Source organism: Tupaia chinensis, unplaced genomic scaffold (genome assembly GCF_000334495.1).
Source record: "Tupaia chinensis unplaced genomic scaffold, TupChi_1.0 Scaffold000231_1, whole genome shotgun sequence".
NCBI lineage: Eukaryota > Metazoa > Chordata > Mammalia > Scandentia > Tupaiidae > Tupaia > Tupaia belangeri.
The window spans coordinates 3,244,759-3,264,470 of NW_006159706.1; the positions used below are offsets into that span (position 1 = coordinate 3,244,759).

Genomic DNA, 19,712 nt, shown 5'->3' on the forward strand with positions numbered 1-19,712 from the left:
TTCCTGCGGAGGAGCGCCCTTTGCAGGGCTGCGTTCTCCACCTGGATGGCCCGGAGCACGGCTGAGGCGTCTTCCTCTCTGTCCTCTGCCTCACACAGGGCTTTGCGGGTGGCGGATAGGGGTCTCTCTCGTCGGCTTCCAGGTCCTGGTGACAGAGAACAGGACGATCCTCCTTTAGATTAGAGGAGCAGCTCAAAAGCTATTAGACCTAAAATGAGGAACATTCTATAAAACAACTGGCCTGTACTTTCCAAAAATGTCAAGGTCGTGAAAGGCAAAGCAAGCGGGGGAAGTCTTCCAGACTGAAGGAGGCTAGGCAGACATGGATGTAATGGTGGGCCTGAGCCTGGGTCTCGGACGGGGAACAAACATCTGCAAAGACCATTACGGCAGCATGTGGAGGAACTCGAATACAGTCTGTGTCTTAGGTAAGAGTGTTATATGAATTCTAAATATGCTGAATTCCTTAAGTACATTGTGGAAACGTAAAACGAGTGCTTTTGTTCTTAGATACACACTGCAGTATTCAGGGGAGGAGAAACGACGTGTGCAACTTCATCTTAAACACACAACTACACACACATGTGCACGATGTGTGTGCCCTCCCTCCCTATCTATATTTATGTAATTTATAGGTAGATATAAAGAGAGAGAGGCTAGGACTGGCCCAGTTGTCCAGTGGTTAAGGGATGCTAGTTCCCACATAGACAATGGCAGTTTGAGTCCCGGCTCCAGTGGCTTGAAAAACACAGTGGGCACATTTGCACCCGTGTCCAAAATCTCGACAGGATGGAGGTGAAGGGTGGAACAGAGCAGAGATGGTGCTGTGACCACGCTGCATTGACGAGTGCTTGTTTTCATCCTCTCCCTCGCTTTCTGACAAGTACATATACCCTTTGGCAATTAAAAATATAGAGTGTGAGAGGGGCAATCCACTTAGTTTTGTGTGAGCATATATATTTTTATACATAAAACACATACTTTATTATATACTGCTAAGTATATGAGTATGTGCATATGCACACATACAGAATATAAAGGCAAAAAGCAGCTGAGGCAAAATGGTAACAAGTGGTGAATCTGAGTATCCAGGCAAAGGATGGCAGTGCCATTTCTGCTATCCTCGCAACTTTGTGTTTGGAATTGTATTGAAATAAATGCCTTAATGGTTAAGGTGGCTGATGGCACATGGCTGGCCACATGGTTTGAGTCCCAGACTCAGTGGCTTGAAAAACATGCTGGGCACGTTTTTTCCAAAAGCAAGGAGAAATGGAGAAGGGAATAGGGAATATGGCATAATCATTCTCCATGAGTGGGTGCTTTTTCATCCCCACCACCCCCAGCCTGGACAGTACAGGCATTCTTCAGCAAAAAAAAAAAAAAAGTTATAATAAAAAAAATTAACCCCCTAACATAGTAATAGTACCTGTAAGAAATAATATATAGGGGAATAGGTATTTTGCAATATTTTTGCTGTTCTGTTTTGCTTTTGCATGAGTAACAAGTATTGCAAAATAATTACACCCCCATTTAGAGAAAAAAGTATTGCAAAGTTATAGTCAATTCTGGAAGTTCCCATGGAAAAATGATCTCAATGAGACTGGTTAAATAAAATATATTACGGTACATCCACTCAACAGCGTACTTACTATGCAGTTATAAAGAGAAAAGGATACTAAATATAGAAAAAAATCATAGGAAGACTTGATTTGCTTCACAGTAATCTGGGGAACAGGTAGAGTCATAGATGAATTAACCTTGGCCATAAATTGATTGCTGCCAGGAATGGATAACAGACACATGGAGGTCAATGTAGCATCCCCTTCATTATTTGTATTTGGATTTTCTTCCTATTTAAAAAATATCCAATAAAAAAACAGAGCTGTTGGGGACCAGCAGTTAGCGTAATGGCTATGTCGCTGGACTCCCATGTAGTCGACCGCGATTTGAGTCCCAGACCCGGTGGCTTAAACTCACACCGGGCGCGTGTGCATGCATGCTCCCGATCCTGAGAGGAGAATGGAGGAGAAGGGAATGCGGCGTGGCCATCCCCCCTGGGGGCTGATTTCTTGCTTTCTGTCTCTCTGTCTCTCTCTGCCCGTCTGGAGAGCACACACCCCCTGTAGCAAAAACCTCTCCAAAAAAAATAAAAAAGAACTGTTCAAAATATTCCTATTGGGTTGCTTAAAGCCTATTTTTAGTTCTTGTTTCTGTTTTGCTATAGAGTACGTGCACTTGCTTGAGAGAGAAGATAGAAAGATAAAGGGAGAAATCACCTCCCAGGGGGGATGGCTGTGCCTCAATCCCTTCTCCTCCATTCTCTTGGGGTTGTGGGCACGCATGCCCAGCATGTTTTTCAAGCCACCAGATCCAAGATTCAAACCACACATCAGCCATGTGGGATCCAGCCACCTTAACCACCACACCACTAGCTGGCTCTAAAGAGGCTTTAACCTACTACATGTTATCCCCAAGACAAATATTAATATTTACTGAGTACCACTCTGTGCCAGGCTCCATTCTTGGCACTGAGGACACAGCAGTGAATAGGGAGACTGTCCCCACCCTCATGATAAGCTAGAGAAATAATAAATAAATAGCAGCACACTGGCAGTGGGGAACAATATGGAAAAACAGGTCTGGGTAAGGGTGAGGCCATCCCCCCTGGGGGCTGATTTCTTGCTTTCTTTCTCTCTGTCTCTCTCTGTCCGTCTGGAGAGCACACACCCCCTGTAGCAAAAACCTCTCCAAAAAAAATAAAAAAGAACTGTTCAAAATATTCCTATTGGGTTGCTTAAAGCCTATTTTTAGTTCTTGTTTCTGTTTTGCTATAGAGTACGTGCACTTGCTTGAGAGAGAAGATAGAGAGAAAGATAAAGTGAGAAATCACCTCCCAGGGGGGATGGCTGTGCCTCAATCCCTTCTCCTCCATTCTCTTGGGGTTGTGGGCACGCATGCCCAGCATGTTTTTCAAGCCACCAGATCCGAGATTCAAACCACACATCAGCCATGTGGGATCCAGCCACCTTAACCACCACACCACTAGCTGGCTCTAAAGAGGCTTTAACCTACTACATGTTATCCCCAAGACAAATATTAATATTTACTGAGTACCACTCTGTGCCAGGCTCCATTCTTGGCACTGAGGACACAGCAGTGAATAGGGAGACTGTCCCCACCCTCACGATAAGCTAGAGAAATAATAAATAAATAAATAGCAGCACACTGGCAGTGGGGAACAATATGGAAAAACAGGTCTGGGTAAGGGTGATCGAAGCGAGGGGCTGGCAGGCAGCTTAGGCCTCAGGAAGATCAGGGAAATTTATTCAGTGCTATGGTAGGAGGCTCCCTGCTGTTCTTGGAGCAGCAGGTGCCTGTGGGGCTGTCACAGAGCAGGACAGAGAAGAGCCTGAGAGGGTGATGAAGCTTGCAGGTCACTGCAAGTGAAATGGGGAGCCACTAAAGGATTGAGAACAGGGGAGGACGTAGGTGCTGAGTCTCCAAGAGACAGAGAGGTGAGGGTGAAAGGAGAGACCATGAAGGACTCCTGCAGTTGTCCAGGTAAGAGCAGATGGCAGCGCTGGAGGAGGGGATACAGTGTGGTTAGGCTCTGGACGGCTTCTGAAGACAGAGCCAACAGGACTCCTGGCACTTCAGCTATGGGTGGAAGAGAAAGAGAGTTGTTAAGGATGACTTAACAACAGGCAAGGGTCCTGGCCTGAGACTGGACAGTAGAGATGTTGTCAGTGGAGTTGCGGAAGGCATGAGTGGAGGAGGTATGGAAGAAGGGTGGCTCACTTTTGGATCATTTGGGTTCAGGATGTGAGCTTGGCATCAGAGTGGTGCTATCAGGCTGGCCTGTGCACACATGAATCTGGAGTCTGACAAAAGGGGCTGGGCTGGATGTGAATTTAGCATGGGCAACTGGGTTGTGTTATTTGACAATATTGTCAAATGCTGGCTTATAACAAACTAACTGGACATTTACAGGTATGACCTTTAGGGAGCTATGTGTGTACACACACACACACACACACACACACACACACATATACATATATATGAGGAGACGTCAAAAAGTTCATAGAAAAATGGAATTACAATTCCATTTAGGGCCAGCTGGTGGCATGGTAGTTAAGGCAACTGGATCCCACATAGCCAGCTGCACAGTTCAAGTCTCAGACCTAGAGACTTGAAAAACACACTGGGCATGTGTATGCTTGTGTGCATGCCCAAAATCCCTAAAGGAGGGAGAAATGGAAAAGGAATTGCAATGTGATTGTCCCCCAGGAGGGGTGCTTTCTCACTTTCCATCTCTCTCCACTGAATGCATGCACTCTTGACAAATTACAATACGTAAATAAATAAAGCACAGTTTTATTTTAATGCAAAACATTTTGCAATCCAGTTTTTTTCACAGTGCGCATTCTCCATGGACTTTTCGAAGTCTGATGTCTATCTGACCTGGTGCGAGCTCGCCGAGAAACAACATCCTTCCATCCTTATGACTTCAAGGTTCCTACTGAGGCACTTGACTTTCCTCCGACCCTCCTATTACAATGTAGTGTCTGAGAATTTAAGTAGCCATATCTAGGATAGCACAGATGGGAGAGGGCATGAAACACGCAGAAGCTCAGCGAGGCTGGCTCCCAGGGTAGCCAGGAAGTTAATAGGGTTAACAGGAACTGTGTGTTTTTATGGGCAAGCTAAGCTAAAGTGTGGGAATGTCCATTTCTCTCGGGCACCCAGAAGAAGTGCTATGAATGCAAACGTCCCAGGGACCAAAGGCAGCAGGCACTCTGGGTGAGACCAGAACTCAGGGGCGGAGTGTCCTTGAATAAGGAGCCATTTCCCAGCTCCAGCCAGTGCTCGCCATACAGGGCTGCGCTCCTCGTGTTGCCAATTGCTCTTTCTTTTCCCTGATCAAAGCTAGAATCTACACTTTGTGCAGGGATCCTTATCGCTACACAGAATGCAGGCTGGTAAAGGATGGTGAGCACCATGGCAGGATCTTCCTCATTCAGTGCAAAAAGGAGCAGGTTCCTGAAATGGCTGGAAGAACAGGAAAAAAGAGCAAAGGGTGCTAAAGGATGAGATCTTTGTTACTCTGAAGCCGAAGCTGAAAGCCCTGTAGTACAAACACCTGGCCCAAAGGGTAGCTGAAGAAGAAATAGATTACTGCCAAGGCAAAAGACAAGGCACTAACCAGGCCCTCACTCTGCACTGCACCTGAGCTTCTCTGGCTCAGTGGGCTGTTGCCCTCGGTGTGGGGTACAGAGTACACCCACACCCTCATAGACCTCACGTTCATGGCAGACAGACATGGATCATGCATGTGCAGAGGGTAAAGGACTAGAGGTGATGAGAGGAGATGTGCCCATCATTTTAGATGCATGGTCAGAGAAGATGTCGGTGGAGACCTGGATACGGCACATACACATACGGGAAGGCTGTTCCAGGCCAAGAGAACAGCAGGTGTCAGAACCCTGGGGTGGGCAGAGCTCAGTATGCTGAGGATGGTGAGTGGGGAGCAAGGGGAAGGATGATCGGCCATGAGGGTGGAGAGGTCGTGGGCTCAGTCCTCCCAAAGCTACCATGAGGTCACACTCATCTTGTTTCCTGTTACACCCCTGGCAGCTGGCATTATACTTTTTGTGAAACGACTGGATGGAAAACGATTTCAACCTCACGCCCTGTAAATCTTGGACTTGTGAGTATCCCGAAAGCACATATTGACAGTTTCCTCCGTCATCTGCAGTAAAGCGCAGCTGAAAAACTCAAGGCTCCTTCAGACCCTATAGAAGACTCTACAAATAAGGGAGTAAGATCACATGTCAAGCTACCCAAATGTGCCAGCCCCTGACCTAGTTTTACTTTAATTATTTATTTAATTTTATTTTTATTATTTTAAAATTTGACCAGAGAGAAAGAGAGAGGGAAAGTGAGAAAGCAAGCTGCCAAGTCCAGGACTTGAACCGTGGCTGGGCATGTGGCAGTACACATCCCCAGCAGGACCAATTTTGCTTCCAGAAACCCTTCAGCTCCATGGGACCAGCAGTTAGCGTAATGGCTATGTTGCAGAACTCCCATGTAGTTGACCGCAGTTTGAGTCCTGGACCCGGTGGCTTAAACTCATGCCGGGTGCGTGTGCGTGCATGCCCAAGATCCCAAGAGGAGAATGGAGCAGAAGGAACTGCGGCATGGCTATTCCCCCAGGGGATGATTTCTTGCTTTCTGTCTCTGTTTCTGTCTTTCTGGAGAGCGCATACGCCCTATAGCAAAAACCTCTCCAAAAAAAAAGAAAGAAAGAAAGAAAAAAGAAACCCTTCAGCTCCTGCACGTCTTGTTTGGGAGGGGCTGCTCCTCCACTAAAGTGATGGTAGGGTGCTGCCTGCTCCCCTTAAGTTCTGTTATGCTAAGGAGATGCTTTTAAAAATTAAATCATCCTTTCTCCAAGCAGAGGTCAATTCACAGCTCCACTCCCAGAGCCTTCCGCACCATGTCTTCCCAGGAACGTCCGTACACAGTGCCCGAGTTCTCCAGAATCCGTTTTCTGCTGGCCAGCTCCTGTCTACCACGCGTTTCCTTGCCCTGCACCAAGTAACCACCTTTTAACTCTTTTTGACGCCCTCATCGCTCACTCAGGTGAACCTGGCCAGAACATCCCACGACGGTGGATTTATTCTCATCATAGATCTAGAGAGTGGTGGATTTATTCCCACAGTAAATTTGTGCCACCAGCAAAAGCCAAACTGCACATTTGAATTTATCCCAAACTGTTCTTTTCTGGTTGAGAACCATCATCACTTCACTTTCTCTTTGCTTCAGCAGTGCGTGGCTTTCTTCTCTTTCACAGAGAAACAAAAAGTGTATCAATTCAGGAGATTTACCATGAACGCAATGCATGTCCAACGATGTGAGGCCATGAGGCTGTCGGCTGGTTATCAGCCAGGTGACTCGCTCCCAGCCGTGCCGTGTGACTTGAAAGCTCAGACTCGGAGTCCCAGCAGATCTACGCCTACTACACACAAGGGGCTGTGGAGGCCATATAGGAAGCCACTAAAAGGGCAGATATTAAATCTTGAGACTAGCAGGGTCTATCACAGTGACCAGAAACCAGCAACCCACAGGCGGAAACTGCCTATGGATGTGTGCTGTACAGCTTTTACTTAAAAAGGGGAGAAGGATACCCAGGTGGCATGGTGGATAAGGCAGCCGGATCCTACATGACTGCACAGTTTGAGCCCTGGACCCAGTGGCTTGAAAGACATGCCAGGCACATAGGTGCGTGCCCAAAATTCTGAGAGGAGAATGGAGAAGAAGGGATTGCAATGTGGCCATCCCCCCGGGGGGGCTTGATTGCAATGTGGCCATCCCCCCAGGGGGGTTTGGGGGGGGGATTTCTCTCTCTGTGTCTCTCCAGTGAGCCCACATGCCCTATTGCAAAAAAACAAAAATTAAAAAACAAGGAAACAGATGCCACACTTAAAAATAGAGGAGAGGCCAGTGGGTAGCATGGTGGTAGAGCCACTGGACTCCCACATGGCCAACCACAGTTCAAGTCCCAGACCTGGTGACTAACTTTCTCACTTTCCCTATCTCTCTCTCTGTCTCTCTTGGTGAGCATATGTGCTCTACAGCAAATTTTAAAATAATAAAAATACTAAATTAAACTAAATCAAATAATTCTTTAAAAATAGAGGAAATCCTCCTGAAACTTGGGATTCCTGGCATGTCTTGAAAAGTCCTATGATCTGGCAACCCTGGCCCAGCTTCCTCATGGGACATCCTAGGCCACTGTAGTACTGCAAAGGGTCCAGGGAACCAGTCGACCTAGCCCTGATTTGTCTTGACATGTCCACACTCACTTCTAAACTCCAAGTGGGATGTAGAGGAGTGGAGTGGACTCGGGGCAAGTGAGTACTACAAAAGCCCTGGATGTTCAAGATGCCCAGCATCACTAGGCTACCTGCTTCCCATGGTGTATGAAGTTGCAACAAATGTCCTCAAATTCCTCCCACCACCACACACCAGCTACATCGCAGTGCAATCTTGCAGTAGTGACCATTGAGATATAGTGTCTGTTTCCCTAGCTGGACTTGACCTGGTGACTTTCTTTGGCTCATGGGATGTTAGTAGTCATGGCCAAATCTACAAAAGTATCTGCACACTGGAGCTTGTTCTCTGTTACAGCCCTGAAATGATCGTCACCGGATAAAAAGACCACATGAGGGCCAGCCAACGGCATGGTGGTTAAGGGGGCTGGATCCCAAATGGCTGACGGTGTGGTACGAGACCCACAGCTGGCAGCTGAAAAACATGCTGGCAACATGTGCGTGTATGCCCAAAATCCCAAAAGAAGAATGAAAACGAAGGGATTGTGGTGTGACCATTCACCCAAGGATACTTTCTCATTTTCCTGTCACTGTCTCTCTCCAGTGAGTGCACAAGCCCTCTACCAAATTAGAAAATAATAATAATAACAAATTTTAAAAAAAGACCACACAGAGCAGAAATGAATCATCTAGCTGAGGTCGTCAGAAACACCTGCTCTGTCTACCTGCCCTGACACTTCACAAGCAATCACAAAAGGGCTGCTAGTTTTCCCTTCTATATATATTTTATTTATGTAATTTTATTATTTTTTTCATTTACTATAGGGCACATGTGCTCACCAGAGAGAGACAGAGAAATAAAGTAAGAAAGCAAGCTGCCAGATCTAGGACTCGAACCACGGTTGGCCATATGGGAGACCAGTGCCCCAATTACCACACCACTTGTTGGCCCAGGGGCTGCTGTTTTAAGTCATACATTTTGGGGTGGGTTGTTAGGCAGGAAAATCTGACACACAGAGCTTGTTGAGGTTTTTCTCTTATCTCGAAAGCTTGTTTCGGGGTCTCTCCGCAGGTGCCATCTGTGACCTTAGTGCTCATTCTTCCACTGCTATCTCTTCTGGAGCTCAGGAACTCACATGATTTTCAAGGAGGGCAATCAAGGCCTCCAGACTGAATGACTTGTACTGTCTCCTCCTGGATGTTACACTCTGTTGCTTCTTACCCTGCCTCTAAAGAATCTGCAGCAAAACGTCCCGTGTGGTAGGTTTTTATATGACATTAATAGCAGTTGCTTTTGTGTCCCCAGCACTGTGACCTTTACAGAACTATGATCTTCATTGCCTCCATAGCTTTCTTTAGGGATCCACCCCTTCCCTTCTCTTCTCAGCCTTTTGGGTGGATCTGACCTCACTCCACTGCTGACCCACTCCATGATCCTGGAGATTGGTTCAGGGGAGAGCTGGTTCTTGGACTTGTGTTGGAACCAGGGAAGAAGAGTCTCTTTCTGCCAGGGTTGCCCAGCAGGTAAAAGGGAGCCTGGAGGCCCTGGGGGTCATCATAGAGCCATAAGCAAGATTTGTGCCTGACAGTGACTAAAGATGTGGTTCTCAAAGTGTGGTCCCTGGACCAGGAACGTTAGAAACTTGTTAGGAATTAAAATGCTTGGGCTCCACCCCAGACCCACTGAATCAGAAACTCTGAGAATGGGTGGAAGCCAGACCATGGCATGGTGGTAAAATATGATGCTCTGAGAGGCTTATGCACAAGGAAAGGTTCTGGTATCCTGAGCAGAGACTTCCCTGAGCATACCAGGCACATATGTGCCCAAGATTCTGGGCTGACTGAAGCTGGGGGTGGATCACAGCATTAAGACTCTACTGGAGGTGCTTTCTCTCAGAAGAAATAAATAAATAAACTTACTACAGGGACCAGTAGTTGGTGTAAAATGGCTATGTCGCTGGACTCCCATTTAGTCAACCGTGGTTTGAGTCCTGGATCTGGTGGCTTAAACTCACACTGAGCGTGTGTGCATGCGTGCCCAAGATTCTGAGAGGAGAATGGAGGAGAAGGGATTGCAGCATGGCCATCCCTCCTGGGGGGTGATTTCTCACTTTCTGTCTCTGTCTCTCTCTGTCTTTCTGGCAAGCGCATGCACCCTATAGCAAAAACCTCTCCAATAAATAAATAAATAAACAAACAAACTTACTAACAAAAAAAAAAAAGGAAACTCTGGGGTTGGGGGCTAACTATCTGTGTCTTAATTGATTTACAAGTGATTGTGAAGCACATTCAAGCTTGAGAGCCACTGGGCTAGAAAGAACTAAGAGATGAAGAAACAGCTTCCCATGATAACCATCAGAGTACCTGGGTTCTACCACACCTGAGGACAAATCTGCAATGCTGGAATTTTTGGGTCTGAGCAACACATTTTCTTTTGTTGTTTAAGCCAATTTGCATTTTTGTCACTTGCTGTTAATGAACACTGACTAATATATCATAAGACTCTGAATTTAGCAGAACAGTCATTCTGACAGAAATGCTAACTACAGGACTGGCAGGGTCCTCTAATTCACTCACACAGAGGGGTGTTACTGTATTTCTGTGGTTGGCAGCTTGTCTGAGAAAAGTGGTTCAATATATCACTTCCCTAGAGCACTCTGACAACTTGGACAGTAAACTTTCTGCATTAGAAACTAATGTTCTTTCGCCCTCAAGAAGACAATGGGTCTCTGGAAAAAGATTATATTCGTTTTTTGGAAGGCTTATGCACAGAGACTAGAGGACTACAGGACATGAGTCCCTTCTATTAGAACTAGAGGCAATTACAGTGATAGAGTAGAATGAAGCTATGGTAGAGTTGCATCATATGCACATTTAATTGACACAAATCCAATTTTATGGGCTTGGCCAAAGAAAAAGGAGCAAGGGGAGAAATAACTCTTTAAAGACTAAAGGCAGTAGGTTACAATTCTGGAATGGCAGACTAGCTAATATGGACCAACCCTTCCCTGGAGCACAACTAGAAAACCTGGACCAAATATTAGAAAAGACTGAAAAAAGAAATGTTTGAAGGCATGGAGAGCGAACAGGGCTGTGAATTACAGGGCCAATAGCAGGCAGGAGAAAGAAACTCAGGAAGGTGACCCCAACAGCTTGGAAACCTTGCCCCTCAAGGTACTGCTGATTCTGGTAAGGACTGCTACAAAGCTGGGAAGCTAAGCAGAACTTGTAGTAGAGTTGGGGCTATGGTCTGAGAGTGAGGGTGACCTGGAAATAATCAGAGTGGAGGGCATAGAAAGGTTAATAACATGGACAAATCCAAATTGCTACTGACTATATAAAATAATAGTAGCAGGAGTAATAATAATAATACTAATGTCTAGTGGGGTTTAACACCTAGACAGAATTAAAATGCATGGTAATAGCATTTAAGTTGGGAGGGGAGTAAATGGGGTGATAGAGTTAAAAGGTCATTTCACTGAATGGGAAGTGGTAAACTTGCTATTTAAAGTAAATTCTAATATGTTAAGAATGCATGTTGTAATCTCTGGTAATGACTAAAAGAATAATAAAAGAATGTATAACTAACAAGCTAATAGAGAAGGAAAAAGGGGAATAATACAAAGCAATCAGTTCAAAAGTAGGCAAGAAAGGAGAGAAAGAGGAACATAAAACAGGCAGAACAAATAAAAGACAAACAATAAGATAGTAGATTTAAACTCAAATATAAACAGCAATTACATTAAATGTAAATGGACTAAATGCTCCCATTAAGACACACAGATTGTTAGAGGATAAAAATAAAAACCAATTACATGCTGCTCACAAAAGAGACAAACCTTAATATAAAGATACAGAAAGTTTAAAAGGAAAAGGATTAAAAAAGAAAAAAAGGTAAACCAAGTAGGAGTTAGTCATGTAGCACAGCAGTTAGGTGCTATACAAAGAAAGTCAAATCCCACATAGCTGACCAGAGTTCAAACCCCAGTGCAATTAGCTTGAAAGACACACTAGGTGCATGCATTTGCCCAAGATCCTGATGGGATGAAGAACTAGAGGAAAAAGGATTATGGCATGACTAAGTCCTATTGAGGGAGGTGCTCTCTTTCTCACTCTCTTGTTGTATGTGATGCACCCCCTCCGGCACTTAAAAAAAAAGAGGAGGAGGATGAGGAGGAGGCGGAGGTAAAGGGAGAGACAAAGGAGGTGGAGGAGGAGGAGAAGAAGAAAAAGAAACACCACGTAAACACTAACCAAAACTGGAATATCGCTATATGAAACAAATTATACTTCAAAGCAAAAAACATTCCAAGAGTAAAAGAGACAACAAATAATAATAAAAGGTTCAATTGACTTGGAAGATATAAAAAGTCTAAGTTTGTACACACCGGAAAAGACTCAACAATCTGTATTTTAATTGGCTTTGCAAGTAATTCTGATCTACCACTGGACAACAAGTTTGAGAACCACTGGACTAGGGGCAAGTAGAGCTAAGTGATGAAGAAAGAGCTTCGCCCAAATCTGGACGTCTGGATCCTATTGCACCTGAGGCCAAATCTACAATCCTGGAATCTGACAACCTGGAAGTCTCTTCTCTTATCCTCCCAAACACAAAATAAAGTATGTAAGGAGTCCTCCATTCTGATTTTGCCTGGAGGAAGGGCGTGTTGGTTTGTGATTTTTGCTATCCTCTCAGAAAGTCTCTGGTTCTTGCACCTGTGGTGATACGAATACCCCGGTACCCTCAGCATGAGGCTAGTGTTTATCCTTGTAGCTCAGACCCTAAAGAAAGCCAGCTTCCTCATCTGAGGCTTAGCTAAGAGGACATGATCTTTCCCATAACAGGAGGCACTGCCTCTTTTGGGCTTACTGAGAGGTTATATATCTATATGGGGGTCATCTAGCCGTCTACGCTGCACTTAATCATCAAGTTGAGAACTTTCTAAAGGTAGCTCTCACTCTGCATTTTTTCTGCCTTTAGAGCTTAAAATCTAGGTGAAATATGATGCCACTGCATTTCCATTTCAGTGTGAGGATAATGATAGTGCCAGAGTTTTCAACTTTCCTCTTAGCCACAGAACTCTGTCTTCAAATTTGGTCTAGTTAGTAGCTAAATATATTTAATATATCAAGGCAGAGTTGCAAACCTGTTCAAAATGAGGATTTCCCTACTTTAAATGGTATCCTCTTTGAGTACTGATAGGGGGCAATCAAGTGGTGGTTAAGGAACTCGACTCCTACATGGCCAACTGCAATTCTAGTCCTGGACCTGGTGACTTGAAAATCATACCACTGCATGTGTGCATGCATACCCAAAATCCCAGTAGAGAATGGAGAAGAGATTGAAGCATGGCCATCCCTCCTGGGGAGTGATTTCTCACTTTCCTTCTCTTTGTCTCTCTCTGGTGACCACATGTCCCATATGGCAAATGCCTAAAAAGAATACAGATAGGACAAATTGCTCTAAGATCCAAATACCAGGGACAACTGGTAATACGATTTTTTACCCAATGAACTCAGTGACATGCATTTTTTTTTATATGAATGCATGCTTCTTTGCCATGGTGGCCAGGACACTCAGAGTCACAGCTGAGACTCTTAGGCATTCTTTTGTTCACCCCAGGTTTCATCTTCTTTCCTACACATTTGTTGTTCACCATCATCTCCTCATGTATTTTTTAAAGTCTTTCACTACACACCATATGTAACTTATTAGACCACATTAGACTTTTCAGAGAAAGATTATAAATTAACTAAGCTCTAGGTCAACTGGTAGTATGGTGGTTAAGGTGACTGCACAGTTCTTTCTTCAGACCCAGTGACTTGAAAAATACACTGGGCACATGTGTGTGTGTGTGTGTGCCCAAAATCCCAAGAGGAGGATACAGGAGAAGGGAGTGCTGCATGACCATCTCCCCTGGGGCCAGGACGGGTACTTTCTTACTTTTCTTCCTGTTTCTCCAGCAAGCACATGCACCCTATAGCAAAAATACACAAACAGAGCTCTAGTTCTCAGAGTGCTGTATATGAAGGTATGTGTTGTGGGTCAAATTGTGTCCCTTAAAAGAGAGGTTGAAGTCCTGACCCATAATACATGAGAATCTGACCCTATTTGGAATAGGGTCTTCATGGCTGAGTGAAGATGAGACCACAGGGTGGGCCTTAATCCAACTTAACTGGTGTCTTTATAAAAGCAGTTAATTTGAACAGAGACAGCCATGCCTACAGGGAGAAGGCCACGTGAAGGCTGGAGTTATGCTGCCACAGCATAACAGATCCTTCCTAGCACCCTCAGAGGATGGCCCTGCCGACACCTGACCTTGACTGGGAGAAACCAATTTTTGCTATTTAAGCCCCTCAGATGTGGTACTTTGTTATGACAACACCAGGAAACTAATACAGTGTGCAAGATGATGTCAGCTGATAAATATTAGCTTCTAAAAATATTGGTAGTAATATATTTATTTACAAGTGACTCGATCCTTTGATTTTCTGGCATATTATTCAGGACTAGGGTGATGTGGGTATGTATTAAGCAAATAATTGTTCATTATCATGTGAGGGGCTGTATGGAGGAGTTAAGAGCAGAGATTCTGCAGCCTGGATTCTCAAATACGAGGCTCACTATTTACCAGCTGTGTGACTCTGGGCAGATTCCTCAACCTCTCTGTGTCACTATTTCCTCTGTGTTGATCATAGCAGTACCTCTTGCATGGGGTTGTGTGAAATGACTGAAAGCAAAGAGATACATCCATAGTACCAAACCTAGCCTGGGAGCTAAGTCCGGGCTTTGTGAAGTGCTGCCTCTTAATTTTATGACTTGGATATGGTAAAAAAACAAACAAACAAACAAAAAAAAAACAGTGATCGTGGCACAGGCCTGAAAGAGGGAAGTCCCTGGTAGCTCAACAGCATGGCTAGGAAGGGGGTTGATCACCACAGCATCACTCCCACCCTATCAGGGGCTCTGCGAGGTTCCGTGCACAGTGCCACCACCCTGGGTTTCATTTCTCAAACAACTTGTTTTGGAGGTTCTTCTGAAAAGCTATTTTAATTCTTTCCCACGGAGTGAAGACAGCACCAGCAGCACAGACTGGAGAACTGTCAACTTATGTAGCAGGCAGTGGGGCCAATGCAGGAGGTGCAGAAGAAACAATGACATGGGATTGCCACCCACACAGTCCACCTGCTGCTGGTGCTTGGAGAAATGAGTGGAGCCTTCATTTGGCCCCATGGCTCCATCTCTCTCCTTCCCAGCTATCTAATCAAAGCTGAAAGAGCCAAAATTTGCCAGATTTTTCTGACATCTATCACGTTATGTCTTGTTCTTGACCCTACAGATCATTTCTCCGTGTATTTACTAGCATGACACCTCTGTGTTCCTATCAGCTGCAGGGACCTTGACATGCTGATAACGGCTGCCTTCACATCTCTACCTTCCTCAGGCCCCAGTCAGGCATCTGTCCAGGCTCTGGATTTCGCCAAGAAGTCCCCAAGGAACCAGTCTGCCGCTAACTCTGAATGGACTCAGGCTCCTAGCGGTAGAATGTGGGCTCTGCTTGGCCGGTTTCCAGGTCTCCTAGTTGAAGCAGGATGCAGGTCAGAGACCTGCCACAGGGATCTTAGCACCATGGCTTGTCCACACACAGATACAAGTTCCAGGGGCCTGGGTTGCCTGAGCCTCCATCTAGTGACGCAGACCCAGAACCTGCCCCAGCACATGACAAGCCAGGCCCCACGCTGCTGCCGAGTCCCAGCTCTCCTATTCCATTACTGCAGCTCCCCAGGGCCCATCTTCTCATCCTAGGTTTCTCAGGACAAAAAAAAAAATCACAACTAGGCTCATATCAATAACTGATTCCTCAGCAAGCCCAATGACTGAATCCACCCACTGGCAACACATAGAGACCAAGCCACCGCCCTGTCCATGCTGTATGAGGCCTACTTCCTGGTCACCTCACATCTACCCTGGCTCTCTGTGGGCCATACTCCATGTGGCAACCAGAAGAATCTAGTTAAAATATAGTCGAGGCAGCTCCTCAGCTGCCACTTTCCGGGTGTGTAAATCACCCTCTCTGTGTCTCCATTCCTCATCTGTGGGTTAGGGGCAATTGCTTCACCTACCTTCAAGGCAACTAACAAGGCTTACATACGATGGTAGAAGTTAAAACTTACTCACACCAAATGTCTGACAAATGCAACCTCTCATTTCATTAGAAGAAAGGCAGATGGGCCTTTCACCATAAATTCTTTCTTATCTTCAAAATTTCGTACTATTTGCATATATTATCACCCATATTAAAATAAGCAAATTAATTTGAAAGTCAAAACAAAAAGAAATTTTCAGTTATATCAGTGGTAGAATCAGAAAGTAACTGTGATTTTATGTGTCAACTTGAATGGGCAATTGGGAGCCCAGATATTTGGTCAAACATTCTGGGAATTTCTAAAAGGACATCTTTAGATGTGATTAACATATTAATTGGCAGAGTAAAGCAGACTGCCCTCCACAAGGTGAATGAGCCTCATTCAATCACCTGAAGGCTTGACTAGAGGGAAAAGACCCATCCCTCTTGAATAAGAAAGAATTCTCTAGCAGAAACTGCCTTCAGACTTCTGAACTGAAGGCTGGCTCCTTCTGGATCTCTAACCCACAGACTCCTCCTGCAGGTTGGACTTGCCAGACTCCAGAACAGTATGAGTCAATTTCTTCTAACAATCTCTTCCTCTCTGTATTTACATATCCTTTTGGTTCTGTTTCTCTGGAGAATCCTGACTAATACATTTGCTAAAGGTCAGCTTGGTCCTCGGAGAGGAGAGTAATGAAGGGAGGCCTCCCATCATCTCCCGGTACCCCACTAAGAGTGGCCCAGCCTCCTACTCAGGGGCCCAGAACTCACTGGAGCATGCTCTCTCCTGGTCTGGAAGCACAGCAGGGGGCTGGGAATTCGAGTTTGGCTCAGGTTTGCTGGGAATGAAGACCTCAGCGTTGTCCTTCCGCTTAGCAGACAAAATCCTTTCCCTTTTATTACCTGTGGAAGAACCATTGCTTAATGGCAGACACTGAGCACAGGCAGAATTGAGGCACTTGTGAGGCACTTGTTTATTGTTCGCTCGCTCATTCATTCAACAGCCATTTATTGAATTACTTCGTACCCAGTATCTAGACAGTTTGGGACTAGAGATGCAAATAGCGCAGATGACAAACAAGCTTGCTGAGAACCGCTGTGCACCTAGTGCTACATTTTGGTAAATAACTGAAATGGTCTAGGACATACACGGGTTTGCAAATTTCACCATTTCTGAACAGGCACAGGTCTTACACTCCATGGAGTGTTGCTGGGTTTCGCTGGCGTGTGCACATAGAGTAATGGCGCCTGGAGTGGAAGTAGTACAGTAAGACACACCCGCTGCCTTCGTGCCTGGATGGAGAAAGAACAGCTGGGTGCTGTAAGGGCAGGGCTTGGACAGTGTCCAGTCCCTGGGTCATGACGGAGCACGGGCCCAGAGGATGTGGCTGACTGGCATGCAGAGTCGTGACAGTAAAGGTTTTTAATGGATGACTAGGCTGTCACTAGGGCACCAAGGTAGGGGCACATGGGGAACAGCACGTGCGAAGGCTCGGTGAAGGCTGGGTGGCAGGATAGCGTGGTGGTGACAGTTGGTGGCTGGGCCTGAGAGTGGAGCCAGACACAGAAGAGCCCACAGGCCGGGCTGTGCTCTGGAGTCTGACTTCCTACCTAGGCCAGTGTTTCTGAAGTGGGGTGCCTGGGCCACTGCAGGATGGGGAATGACTCCAGATGCTAGGCACAGATCTGTCCAACAGCGTGTATGGAAAAACATTAGGTTGTTGGAAAAATCATGATGTATTTTTTCTGTTTTTCTCTGTAAAAACACATCATGACTTTTCCAACAACCCAATATGTGAACAGTATCAGACCCATGATGTCTTGAATACTATGGCTTAGAACTGCAGGAGGATGGTCTTGGATTATCCAGGTGGACCTGATATAACAGGAGGGGCTTTAAAAGTAGAGGACAGACAAGTTTTGGTGATGAAAAGCTTTTGGAGAAGGATAGTAATGATAGTGATAAAACAAAGTGAAGGAATTAATGAACTGCCCTACGGACATAACGATTCAGATGGTAAACTCTGTCCTGTCTTACCACAACAACAACATACACACACAGAGAGAGAGAGAGAGAGAGAAGAGGGAGACAGAAGAGGAGGGTCAGCAGGCGAGTAAGAAGAAAGGCAGGGAGACTGCTGGACAGCTGCTGCCTAGGTGTTAGGAGGGGCCCTGAGCTGAGGAATGTGGGTGGCCTCTAGAAGCAGAAAAAGGCAAGGAAGCAGATTTCATCACCCAGACCTCCAGGAGACACACAGCCCCGCAGACACTTTGGTTCTAGCCCAGTGACCTCACGTGGGATGACTGGGCTACAGAATCGTAACATAAGTGTGCTGTTTACACCAGCGATAGAAAACTCAGACATCCTGTTCCAGGGAAGGCCTCTGAGGTGCCAGTCTCTTGTCCAAGGTCCCAGAGCTAGGAAGTAATGGAATAGGGATGTGACCAGATCTGCCTGGCTTCGAACCCACTTTGGTCCTGGCTACTGGCCCCCTCCCTCCAGGAGACGACACTGCAGCCTTGGCTGGGAGAGCTGCCTTGGCCATTAAGTCTATACGTGGGTATTTCCAGGGCTCCAAACACACAGACCTACAGTGCAACCACAGGACCCTCGCATCTTGGTGGACAGTGGCCTAAAATCATCCCCCTCACGCTCCCCGTGCTCTCGGCTCCAGCCACCCTGGCCCTTTTCCATCCTTGGCCATACCAAGCCCTTTCCTTCTTGAAGCCCTCTGTGTTTACTCTGCCTCGAGCCGGGAAGGCTGTGCTGTACCTGGGTCCTCCTCAGTGCACCCACCACCTCCTCTCAGAAGGCTTCTCCGACCACTCGAGCTAAAGCGGCCCCAGCTCCTATCCCCCACCAGCACCCTGTCTTATAATCTTTACAACTTCTGAGCCTGTCTGACTATCAGAGCTACCACTCTCTCCTACTCCCTGAATTCCTAATTTAGTCCACGAACCTGCCCCCTCTTCCAGTATTGCAAAAATTCCTCTGCCTTTTTTGGTGCTGCCCACCCACTGCCCTTACTCACAGAGAGTGTAGGGGAGCAGGGAGTGGGGGCAGCCCCCCAGGCACACAGCCCCCTCCTGCCAGCTGGTGCAGGGCTGGCAGCTGTCCAGTTTGGCCAACATGTAGGTGGGGGCCTGTCTACTTCCAGAGCAGCAGAGAATGGTCACCGTCCCACCCTTGTCCATTGTAACTCGCTCTCCTGCCAGCTGAGTCCCACGGCCATCTCACGTGTTTCACAGCCTTGGAGAGGAACCAAGGGGGCTACTCACTGATTCCCTGAAGCCCAACTAGCACACTGAAGCCTTATCAGATTGATTTATTTAGCCTAGTAGTTAAAAGCTCCAGCTTTGGCCTCAGACTGCTAAAGTTCTTATCCAGCTCTGCCCTCCTAACTGTGTGGTGTTGGGCAAGTGACTTGACCTCTCTGAGCCTCAGTTTCCCCATCTTTAAAGCAAGTACAATGACAGTATTTTCCTTGGAGCTGTGGTGAGGATTAAACAAGAAGCTCTAAGCAAGGCCCTTGGACTACTACTGGGTTCATGTTAATAAAAACTCAGTAAATGTTGGCAGTTGCTGTGACCCATGTGTTTATGTGCTTATTTCTGTTTTCCCTGCTAGGACGTGAGTGCCACAGGGGAAGGGCCTGAGCCTGTCCATCCCAGTGCAGTGCCAAGAGCATGAGAGGAGCTCCAGGAATGAATGAATGAATGAATGAATGAACAGCCCAGAACCAAGCAT

The 19,712-nt window shown here is 46.1% G+C and overlaps 1 protein-coding gene across 4 annotated transcripts in view; it reads right to left on the reverse strand.

Moving 5' to 3' along the window:
• KATNIP (katanin interacting protein) overlaps window positions 1-19,712 on the reverse strand; it is a 225,682-nt gene that overhangs the window by 91,286 nt on the left and 114,684 nt on the right. For all 4 annotated transcript variants that reach the window (XM_027771785.1, XM_027771786.1, XM_006148283.2 and 1 more), the window contains 2 exons: window positions 16,736-16,867; window positions 1-145 (listed from right to left, as the gene is read on the reverse strand). The exon at window positions 1-145 is cut by the window's left edge and continues 52 nt beyond it. In XM_027771785.1, the coding sequence (XP_027627586.1) occupies window positions 1-145; window positions 16,736-16,867 (277 nt within the window). The remainder of the gene's footprint in view (window positions 146-16,735; window positions 16,868-19,712) is intronic.